General features: G+C 37.9%; 1 protein-coding gene across 1 annotated transcript in view; it reads right to left on the bottom strand.

Moving 5' to 3' along the window:
- Positions 1-2,145: 2,145 nt before the first annotated feature.
- LOC108573784 (serine/threonine-protein kinase S6KL) overlaps positions 2,146-12,139 on the bottom strand; it is a 96,871-nt gene continuing 86,877 nt past the window's right edge. The window contains exons 8-9 of the mRNA XM_017936262.1: positions 3,067-3,291; positions 2,146-2,262 (exon numbers count right to left, since the gene is read on the bottom strand). Coding sequence (XP_017791751.1) covers positions 2,146-2,262; positions 3,067-3,291 — 342 coding nt within the window. The remainder of the gene's footprint in view (positions 2,263-3,066; positions 3,292-12,139) is intronic.

The raw sequence follows: 12,139 nt of genomic DNA, 5'->3' as shown, positions 1-12,139 counted from the left end.
GACGATCTCATTCGACTCGAATTCGAGTATTTTCTGTAATCGTGATTTTTAATCCTCGCGTTTATCGTTGACAAAATCATTGTATATTTATTCATCGAGTATTTGTAAGATTTTCTCGCCAGTGAACTTGACGAGCGAAGAAAAAGGGAAACGATGATACGATTTTGTTTACACGCGTGGAAATTTTGTTCTTTTTCTTGTTTTGGAAATTTTATTATCGTGAAATAACGTCGAGCTCTTTTTAATCGAGGATCCGGTCTCCGGACGAATCCTTCTTGTTTTTCGATCGACGATTTAATTATTGTTGGAAATTGATCGATTTTTATAACGCTGTTGATTCGGAATATTGTCTGTTTGTTCGTTCATTTTTCTACTTTTAAACGGTACTTTTAACGGATTTAGACGAGAGAATGAAACATTCGACCAGTGATCGCTTGCCGACGCGTCGTTCGGGACGTAATTTGAAGGAATGCGTTGTATTATATATCGAGAAAACCCTCTAAGTGTAAGAATAATAATGTATATATAATTATTATTACCGTAAAATAAAAAAAAATTCGATTGATTGCACTCCGGAGGAATGGAGCTGCCTCCCCATCATCCGATGAAGATGATTGAAAGAAAAGAAAAGAAGAAATGCGAAATGAAAAAATTGAAACGCACCGAAGACGAACGAGAAGACGAAGCAAACAAATCTCAAGGTATAATATTATATTCGTGGATAAAGAGCAAAGGGAAAAGGTGAATCGAAACGAAATGGAATAAAAAAAAGAGTAAAAGAAAAAAGAAACTGTTCTCGCATTGATTTCAAAAATGAAGAAATGAAAAAAAAAAAAGACGCTGCGTTTTTCGATCCAGATCCGTTCTGTTTTTGTTGTTAGTTTGTACGCACTACGATTTATCGCAATTTATTGTATTATCGATGAAATACTGTAACAAAAATACTGTTAACTATTCTTAAAAAAATTAAAACTTTTGTAAACTGAGACCAAGCCGCGTCCACGGTGAATTATTCACGCTGCTCCTGATTAACATTCCAAAAGATCATTCTTCTTGTCGTTGTTACGTTACTTTTACGATGAAAAAAGAAACAAAATTACGGAGTTTTATTTAATTAGAATTTCTCATCGATTTGGTTAATTTAAAGATAAGGTAAAAATTTAAAAATAATATATATTAAATTATCATATTTTTCCTAGTAAAGTAGTCTCTCTAAGATTGCAAAAGATAGTTCTTCGAATCATTGTACGGTTTTCTTTCACCATGAAAAAAACAAAAACAAAATTACAGAGTTTTATTTAATTAGAATTTCTCATCGATTTGGTTGATTTAACACGTTAAGCGCCATGTCAGTCGCCGGCGACTGACACTATTACTTTCGGCCGCGTCAGTCACCGGTGACTGACAGTATACTTTTCGTTGGTCGTCTTCTGTTTATAGTTCGCATGGCCCACTTTAACGTGTTAAGGACAAATGTTCCCAGTGAAACAATTTCAGGTACCAAGATGGAGTCGGAGCCTGCAACTCGGGGAAAAATATCACACGCAACAATTGCAACAACGATATATTTTTATTTAATAGGATACATTTCGCTTCCACATAGTTTTTCTGCTTCCGCAGTATCCATTGTCACAGCAATGGTGTAGAAGAATATACAACAATTCATGCATCGAATACACCGCACACAAAAGCTTGCAACAGTCTTACATCGACATTATCGTAATACAAAAAGCTCGGCGATTTGTCGTTTTCATCCGGCGGAAAAAAAGCCTCGGAAGATTTGCAACACCTTTTGATTAAAATTAGCACCGTAGAGTGTGTTTTGTCTTTAAGTAAAAGAGATTCTCGCGTTCTCTCGACGAGTCAACGTTAAAAAAATATCATTTCATCGAGCTAAAAAAACGTAATCTAAAAATATAGAATAGAAAGGTATTTCACAGGTATTGTGTTTGCGTTTAAAATTAATGGATGGCATCAACGGACGTTGCTCGTACACGTGAAGCTACAAGAGCGAGCAACAAGCTATGCAACGTTTAATGGAACAATTAGAGGAACAGCTGGAGAACAGCTTCGGCCAGGAACGATCTTGCATCGGTAGGAATGACTAAAGGGCAAAATTGCTGGCGATCACAATTTCTGAGATCATCAATCATCCGCACAAGAGACGCTGTCCCCCAAAGAGGAGTCGAAGTCGGAGAACTCCTTGATCCTCCTCTCTTGCGGAGGTTGGACGGTTCGTCCTAGCAGGCGAAACGGGGATTCCTGTGTGACAATTAATTGAATATTAAATTAGTCAGAAAATTTCGTTTCTTTTGTTAGTAGGTTTTTGTGATTTTTAAAATCAACCTGTGAAATCCATCGATCCGTTGAATATTATTTAAGTTCCTCCGTTGAGCGATCTTATGTAGATTAAATTTCACTTTTTTAAATGATAGATTACACTCGAGAGATGAAAGAGATTAGTACTGAGTATTTGAAAGATTTTACTCTTCAAATATGTAAATATACCTCAATGGAAATAATAGATCTGTGCTTAATAAGTGTCATCTTCAGCAATTTTTTATTTCAAAGATTTTCTTCACATTTAACTAATACACCTAAGAGGGTGAACAGAAGCTATAGTTTATTTAATTGTAACATCTAAAGGTAACACTGTTTGATACTTTTAATCTAGAGAAATAACTACTTCGTACATTGCAATCCTCTGAAATAATTGGACAAACGAGAGAACATTAATTTCAATGGTAACAATCTAAAACTAGCAATCTTTAACACTTAGGTACCTAAATGAGCAGTCTCTCACAATTTTCACGCTTTGTACATACAAATTTTGAGTAACTAACTTTTTTTCAAATATCGATTCCCAAGTAAGAGTAAAAAAAAAAGTGACTAACTCCACAAAATAAAATTCATTAAATTTGTCCAATTCGTGGAGAATTAAGCACCAAGTACGTGCTTCGATACCAACATTGGAAGAACGTCAGAAAGTGGAGTTAATCAATTTAACCTCTGAGTATAAATCACTGAAATAATACGACAAACGCGAGAACATTGGAACTCTCGTACCTTCTTCTGCATGTAGCTGCGCAAATCGTGACCCATGTAGAAGGCGATCCTCTGCAGGCTCAAGAGAGACCTCAGCCTCAAGCAGGGGTCCGGTTGGAGCAGTCGTTTCAGCAGATCCTTCGCGGCTGGAGAAATGTTTTCCGCGTTCGGTGATAGAGTCCCAGCTGGTGCATAACCAGTCCCTCTGTCCTCTGGCAAAAGTTCGCTGGATACACCAGCCGGATACTGCAACAAGAACACGGACAAGTGACGTAATTGGTGAAAGACTGCTGCGTCGAAGATTGTACGAGATGTCAATAAAGATAGGAGAATAATTAATTGAAAATTATCGTCTATCTGTGTCGATAATGCACTACTGAACCAGCTGATCGATCCTGAAAAGAAATATAATTAATTTTCATATAGCCTGTAAAAAAAAGGAAACAACAGTTTTCTCAGTATAGAATTATGTAAAGTAAGAAATTTCGACAGGGTTTTATTTGGGGCTAGTTTTAGAAAATACTGAAAATTGGCAAAATGTATCATTTATCATTATTTATCATTATTATAGTATTATTTAGAAGTGAAAGTACAGATTTCTTAGGTAAATATTTGACAGTTCTGTAAACGAGAAAGTAAATAATTTCTAATTTTTACTAATCCATTATTCGTGCCCTAAATGTAAGTATGTTGAAAATCGATTTTTTTCACCATTTCCGAAGGTAAAATCGAATCTCTCTAGTTTACATTAGGTCGTTCCACAAGTTCATGTCAAAATTTATAATCTAGATCAATATTTCCAGCGAACCTTTAACACTAGAACTACCAGCCGAGTCAAAATGAATACCCATTAGTGAAAATTCGATTCATATCCATTCAAATAGAAGCATACACATCGAAAATAAATTCGGAAAGTTACAAACGATAATACCGACCAGTATTGAACATTCAAGTTTTTTCGAAAGATGCTAATGGGTCATTTTGACTCGGTCGGTAATTCTAGTGTTAAATTACATTAAAAAAAAAGAAAACGAAAGAGCCTTCTAATTCCACTTCCTCCCATTTTGTCGGTAAGACCATTATATCGACCGCGCAAAATTTCCTTAAATTTTCATTAAAACATTTCTCCCTTCCGAACTTACGCGATCTAATGATTCCAAATCAGTAAATACAGCGTATTTCACATTTAACCCAAGCAAAAGACAATAGAAAATAAATAACCTACAGCGTACCAAAACGTCGTCTAATAAACAACGAGTGAACAACTCTTCCCTATTTGACAAGTTACCGACGGAAAACGAAATTACCTATTCACCGACCCAATAACAATCCGCACCTGTCCAGGCCCGTACGGTGGCCAAGCAATGGCTCGCGGGCTTGCGAGGCGCGCTTCTCCGGCCAGGCGGTGCGGTGTCCATAAATATTTGTTTTTACGAGTGGAAGGAAGGTCGGTAGACTAGAGAAGCTATTACCGATGTGGACTCTAGCCTGTCTAGGTGGTCGGTGCCTACACTCGCCACTCCGCTTCGCGCAGGTACACACGCAGGGTCAACGGCCACTCACGACCCTCAACCTATTCGCTCGTTCATATCCCTGGAGCGTGTGCCACGACCTCGCGCGATCCTCTCTCACACGCACGCGTTCGTTTCTTTGTCTTATCCGTTTGCCCGTGATTTTTCCTTTTTTTTCTTCTTCTTTATAACGTTGGAGTAGATTGATCGTTTCTTTTCTTCCACACGCTGCAATTGGGATTTAGGGTTTTGATCGATGACGGCGTAACGAAGAGCGTTGTGAGTGTTGATCTTGCGAAAGGTGGACCGGTGGATGATGGCGAGGATTAATGGGAACGGTGGTTTTCTTGGAAGGATTTCAACGTGACAAGGTTAATCGCGTTTGTGAATCATTGGCTGTGGATAGTTGGAATTGACGTAGGTAAATTAGATTGTTCTGCTTTTTTTGGGAAGACACTTTTCATGTGGGATGTGGGCTGTGATGTAATGGGGCACTGGAGGAAGTTGATGGCCTCGCTGTTTCGAATTTGTTCGTGTCGAAATGTGGGACAGGAATGGTAATTCTTGTTCAATTCACATCTTTTATTTAGTTGTTTATTTATCTGATTGTTAATCAACGGGTTTAAGAACCCTTTAGTATGCAGGCGTTGAAATTCACACAGAGCAGTAGTATAGTGTACGGTACAAAATAAAGAAGAGAAATAAATGAAATAAAATAAAATAGAATAAAATGAGACCACGCAAGACAACGAGTAAATTAAGGATTATTTGCAGATAGATAGGAAATCCCGAAGAAATTAAGATTACTGCAATATCTTATCGCATCTGAACTTAACTTTTCTCTTTGCCTGCCCTCTGTGTTATGTCAGTTTTTATGCTAATGGGAAATAGGAAGGTGGATAATTCAGCGAAGAGTGTTGAAATTTGGAAGAAGTTTATGTTATGAAAAAATGATGCACCTAATTTTAACGTTGAATAATTCAGTATTATCTAAGAACAAGAGGAGCTGTGATATTTTGGTACCGTTGAACATCAGAAGTGGTACAGGATAAAATCGAGAAACGGTACTTTTGAATAAAAAGTAAAGTTTGTTTGCTAATTACACGCTCAAAACGCAGCACTTCATTATCAGCGAGATCTTAATCGACTTCTCGCTGTGCAATTTATCAAGATGTTGTGTCAGACAAAACAGGAATCACTCTTATTGCACTATTTTACTCATACATCTTTTGACACGGGAACCTCCTCTAGTCCTACATTTTCTAATACCTTTTATAAATATTACCTATCGAGTTAGAAACGTAATTTATCCCAGAAATCCGCTTCTCGGTGGAAAATTCGTATTCTCGATGTAACACGTGCAACAATACTAGTATATGCAACTAAAATCAACTACTGCGTTAATTACTAGGTTAGGTTAGGTTAGGTTAGGTTAGGTTAGGTTATCCTTTAATTATATTAGGTTATAGGTAAATAATGAAATTGAACGTAGGATGAAATTTACGTAATAAGGGTTATTGTAAACATAACCTAAAAATGGTTATCGTGAAACATAACCTAAAAACGGTTATCGTGAAACATAACCTAACCAATTGAATACAAAACAGAAATAAACGGAAATATACGAGATAAAACAGGAATGCAATTATTATTACACGGATAAACTCCTGTAATACACTACTTACAAAGTCCAACCTATACAATTTAGATGCTTGTGATTCTCAGAAATAGCAATGATGCTTTTTCGCCTCGAGGTAATTGATGAATCGCTAAGAAGAAATCAATCAAATATCGATACTTCTTTCTTTCAAGAAACTAACGTCCCACTTCAATTATCCGTAAAACATTTTTCCCGTTGCTGTAATAATCCCAGCAATTTGTTCCACCCAAGATTCACGCAGGCACGCGAGCCATTCGAACGTGAGATATTCCGAGAAATGTCTGCATCGTGATTTTCGACCTTTCGACGATGGAATGTGTTCCTTGAATGGGATAAATCAGCGGCTACCGTCGATAATCGTCCGAGAAGAGGTCCTAAATCATTGTTTACAGGCGTCGTCGATCGGGGAAAGGACGACGACGGTGTGGCGAGGAGAGACGCGGAAGATCGCTGACCGGAGCGGACGAGATATTCCAATTCGATCTCGTGAGGAACCTTGACCGAGAATAACGGTACAGAACGATCATTACGAGATCGTAGATAGATGAGGCGCTTTTAAGCGGCCCTGGTCTGTTCTGCATAGATTCCAAAGAGAGAGAGAGACGGTTCCAGTTCGTTTGATCTGCACGAGCACCGATATCCCTGGCACCGTGATCTTCGGTTCGATGGTCCTTCCACAGACGTAACAGTATCTCGATAAATAAATGCTGAGAGCTGATTAGCGATAGACTCAACGGGGATTATCGATGGTTTCGACGGAGTCTCGGTGATCTAGATGGAGGATCGAGACGCAGCAGCGCGTGTTGCAAAGTGGAACGATGGTTGTTTTGGATTTATGATCGATGAGAGATGTTCTTTTTCGTCGCCGGCAAATTGGAGGCGTGTTAGAAAGCTTGTTTACGAGTCTTGCTTTGGGAACACTTTATCGCAGAGTGGTTTATACGCCTTATTAACGTTGTTAGAGGTATCGCGTGGAATTAAAGTGGCTTTTATCAAATTAAAATTCCTTTTATCGTTAGATCTATCAATGAGGTCTCCGTGGCTTGAGGTGCTGAAGTAATGTAAACAGGAAATGAGAATTGCAAATTCTCCGAATGTCAGGAAAATTTGGTAGATCAACGAGTGGTTAAATAATTAACTAGAAAATAATGCAATCTGTATTTTTTATTATATACGCTGCAAGGACTGTATTTTAAGGGAAGATTCTGTGGAAATAATGGGCTAACCCTTAAATGTTAAGAAACTTGCAGAAAGCAAGAAGTAATATTTGATCGTACGGAAAATAAAAATTTAATAAATTATCACTAATTATTTATAAGAAATTATCAATAATTTAACGTCATATTTTCTAACTCAACTTGAAGAATACTGTCATTTAATGAAACATCGAGAAATAGTTTAGTGAAAACACTAATTTTGAGAATTACAAATATTTAACAAGGAAAATTCTTTTCCATTTCGTTTAATGAAACGAAGAAAGGATTTACTCGTGAAATATTTGCAATTCTAAAAATTATTGCTTCTATTAAGTAACAATATTTCTAAAGTAAAGTCACAAGACGCGATGTTAAATTACAATTATATATAGGCAATACGGCTAATTAAATAAGAAACGCAGCACACATTAGCTAGTACAATTTCAATCTCATCTCCCTTTCTTCGCAAAACTGTAAATTGCACTTTCATCTCGAAATCCTGCAGAACCATCGTGAAAAGCGTCGCTTAAAATACCAATTATCGTTCATCCTCTCTAACACCACCTAAATCACCTCGTGAATGGACGAAGGCAAATTCGTGAAACAGCCGTCAATCTCCTAGGCTCGAGCAGAGTAAACAGATTCTCTTAGCGACGACTTCCGCGTGTTCGCGGCGCTGCCTGTGGCGTCAGCGTCTTCGTCTTCGTCAAAGTGTAATCTCGAGACGCGAAAAATCGGGTTCGTTGAACCTGGGCGGCGTTTCTCGAAACGGCGATTTCTTTTCGAACGACGAAAACGCAAAAAGAAGACCGTGCATACCGTCGCCTATCGTCTCTAGAAACGATATGTACGGCGAGCGTGGCCACGTTCAACTCGTGAAAATTCCACACGGACCCCATAGAGGCCTAGGAGTCGGAGCTAATTGCTAAGCAAACCGTGGCCCCTTGGTTCAATTCACCGACGTGGATGTACGTTCGTTAGCATCGTATACACCTCTGACAGGAGCCTCTCGAAGTCGTGCTTCCTTCTGTTCAACCTTTGTCTTACTATAAACGCGGTGGTTGGGAGTCGCGAAGATCGCCAGGTGGTTAGGACTTCTGAAGGCTGCGAGGAAGAGCGCGTCTTTTTTTTCGCGAAGAGGAACGTTTGTTTACCGAAGACAGAAGTTGTATATGGAAGTTCTATTGAAGGTGGAAGGGCCCAAGAAGAAGCGCATTAGAAGATGCAAAATCAATATTTATAATAGGTTTTGTTGTACGGAAAAATGCGAGCTTTAAGATGGACGACGCGTTTGTTCGGGTCTTTGAGCGAAGTTGAAGAGGGAAGAAACGTGGAGTTTGCTTGAGAAGTGTTCACTTTACCGTGTTCGACGGAACGTGTACAATGTCTCGAAGAATTTTGAAGTACACGTTTATTTATTTATTTATTTATTTATTCATACGGGAAAATTAGATTGCACACAAATAGTTGAAACGTTACAGGTAATACGGGAAATACTAACGGACGCAAATTCAAAATGAGAAACTTACAAGACTCTGGTAATATGTGTTACGAAGGAGCGAGTGGAAACGTTGAAAAAATTTCATTTTGCAGTTTCACAAATTCGACGTATAGGGTCGGTGTTCGAAAAGTTTGACGAGTATCTTAACTATCTACTGTCGAGACACCGTTTTTGGGGCGTGAAGCCCGATACGGAGTCTACGAAACTCCTCAACTTCCGGGTAGTTTGTACAGAAATATAGAACATCTCTGACAACTTTTCTTACCGATTTACCTTTGTCACACATTTTCCTAATGAACGTTATAGAATAGAACGATTCGTTAGATTAATTTCATTTTAATATAATAACGTCGAGGTTCTAAATAGAACGGAGGAAAACAGAAAAGGTAGAATCAGCGGAGTCTCTGAGACTCCGCCTCGACGGTAGAGGGTTAACCCTTTGAAGTCGAGATTTTTTTAAAAATTTCCCTATTATTTCAAGAATTTTATTTGAAATGCACTTCAAAAGACATTCGGTCGATAGGAACCGATTTAAACAATTATTTTTTGCTAATTATATTGAACAGTTTGATGAGTATCTTTGAGGCAAGAAAGGTTGAGCAGGTCTAAGCGGTCTAATAATATATGAATTATTATTATTATTTATTCAAAGTCGCGTCAATCTCTAAGGGTTATCAGCGGCTACAGTTGCATTGGTGTATACAATACTACGTTGGATTAGTGTGTAATTAAATAATTATTGATACGAAGTATTATATGAATATTTAGTTATTGCTGTGATTACTTTTATCAGGTCAGACTACTTTTTCAGATTCGTACTTGAGTGTGCTGATTAACACTTGAGTTGTGTGCACTGAAATTAGTGTAATACGTACTCTACGATATGGTTGAAGAAGAAAGATAAATTGGTCTCTCCTGAAGCATGAGTAATATTCTTCACAACGTGCCTATCGTGTCCTATGTGAAAAATGTTTAGTACATGTAAAGCATCGTATTTCTGACTGAAAGGGAGCGAATACTTTTTACGATGAAAATTGAAGTCAGTGTCAGATAATTAAAAAATTGGGATATTGAGTAACGTACAAAATCCTTGGATATAAGAGTGATCCATTTGTCTTTCGCATAGAAAATATTTTCACTGCTTTTAGAAATAGGGTAAATTTTCTTTGGTGGAATTATTCGATTCAAAAAAGGTCCTTTGAGTAACATACAGAACCCTTTATCTCTCGCATCTCCGCTGCTTTCTGAAACAGGGAAAATTGTCTTTGGTGGAATTATTCAACTCAAAAAGCTAGACAGAACACCTTTCCCAATTTCTTTTATTTCAGATTCACCTGAATTTTTTATTCCACGAGACCTAACTTTTCCTATACTTTCACGTGAAAAATGACATTTCATTACCTCCAACGTTTCTCCCGAAGTTAAAAGTGTCGGCAGTGTGTATGAAATAAACAACTAGTTAAATAACAATATATTTAATTTAACGCGTGCGTTTTATTATCTTTGGTTTTTCAGCGCACTCTAATAACGAACCATATAAACCGAACAGACGCGAATAAATAAATAATGTCCCAGTATCGTATCGTGCAAACGCTGTGCCCTCCTTCGATACATCGTCGCTTCTAAAAAATCGAAATAACACAAGATCTGTGATTCGACACATTCGGTACAACACTGAACGCGCAAAGTACTATTACAGTTTCGAAAGAACGCAGAAACGCGACTTTTAATATTCCATCGCAATTAATTTCCAATTAAATCACCGCACTCTTAAAGAAGAAGAAGAAACAACTGCAACGGGGGAATGAAATTGAAGGAAAATTGTTGCGCAAACAATAGGACAGGATAACCACGGAGGCGTCGAAGGAACAGATCCCCTCGAGCTCTGTTGTAGGAGGCGCGGCGTACACGCGAACAATCGTGAGAACGTCTTCGCGCGGAAAGAGGAAACGCGTGATTTCTGGGCTGCACATATAGAACTAATATGCCATTTCCTGCGCATACCAGTCAAGTTCGTTCGTTAGCGTTCTCTCTATGCAGACCTGTGTGCATCTCCGAGGAATGAGACGCACTGAGTTTTACGGTCGGCATCGGGCAAACGTACGCGCGAGGATCGTGTCCTTACGAAACCCTCCGCGAACCTTCCTTCTTTTCCACTCGGCTGCCTTCGCGAGACTACACCACTGTCGGCGAACAGACGTTTTTCACGGACGTTGCGTTTCAATCTCTCGTGAGAATTTTCGCGGCTGAAACCGTGCAGGGGAGAAGGATTTTCCCCGCGAAATGCTTTTTCCGCGCGTTCGAATGCGTTTTCGAATGCGTTTCTCGCGGGCGAAATATGGTTGTCGTTGATTTTTAGATTGATTTTAACCCCTTAACCTATGATTTCTTTTCTGACTATGCATTTTAACCCCTTAACCTATGATTTCTTTTCTGACTATGCATTTTAACCCCTTAACCTATGATTTCTTTTCTGACTACGCGTCCAAGCGTCAGCCATTTACTGTTTTAGTACTGTATCAGGTAACAAAAGCTAATCTGTTACAGATTAATTCCATTTAGTAGAAAAGTTAGAATCACAATGAATATTTCTTATTAATATTACTATTTTTGTCATATCTTGAGTAAAATTCCTGTCACGAGTCTGAGTCGTTGTTACACGATAAGGGGTTGATAAAAGTGGAATTGTGTCATTTGTTGTGAGTAGTTTGGCGATTAATAAAGAAGAGAAAGGAAGACTTTTCTCGTGTTGGTTTATGTAAGAGGAGTTTTTGCTCCGGAAGTATGCTGCTGCATACTTCGGCCCCAATTTATGCACAATGCTCGAGAAGATAAGAAATTTGATGAAATTTTTGCATATCTGGTGAAACACGTTAAGTTAGTACTAGAAGAAATCAGTCGAGTCCTTTCATGTATGTATTTCATATGGCATGGATCTAGAATAAATGATTCAATTTATTTCTTACGGCAGGATTTAGCGTGTACCTATTATCAGTATGTAAAGGAGTAATTTTTGTCTTTTATTAATTGTATTAATTTGAATTACTTGCTTCTTATTATTCTTACTAATTTTAATTATTCCTTTTCTATTATTTTCATTAATTCTTTTATTCGTTTTGTAAATTAACGTGTCTTACTAACACACCCACAATATATTGTTCTTCAGTCTCCTATGTGTAATCAAAATTGGTCAAAAGTTCTGTATTAAAAGTAATTTTTTGAAAAC

Source organism: Habropoda laboriosa, unplaced genomic scaffold (genome assembly GCF_001263275.1).
Source record: "Habropoda laboriosa isolate 0110345459 unplaced genomic scaffold, ASM126327v1 scaffold126, whole genome shotgun sequence".
NCBI classification, from domain to species: domain Eukaryota; kingdom Metazoa; phylum Arthropoda; class Insecta; order Hymenoptera; family Apidae; genus Habropoda; species Habropoda laboriosa.
This window is presented reverse-complemented; position numbering and strand designations above follow the sequence as displayed.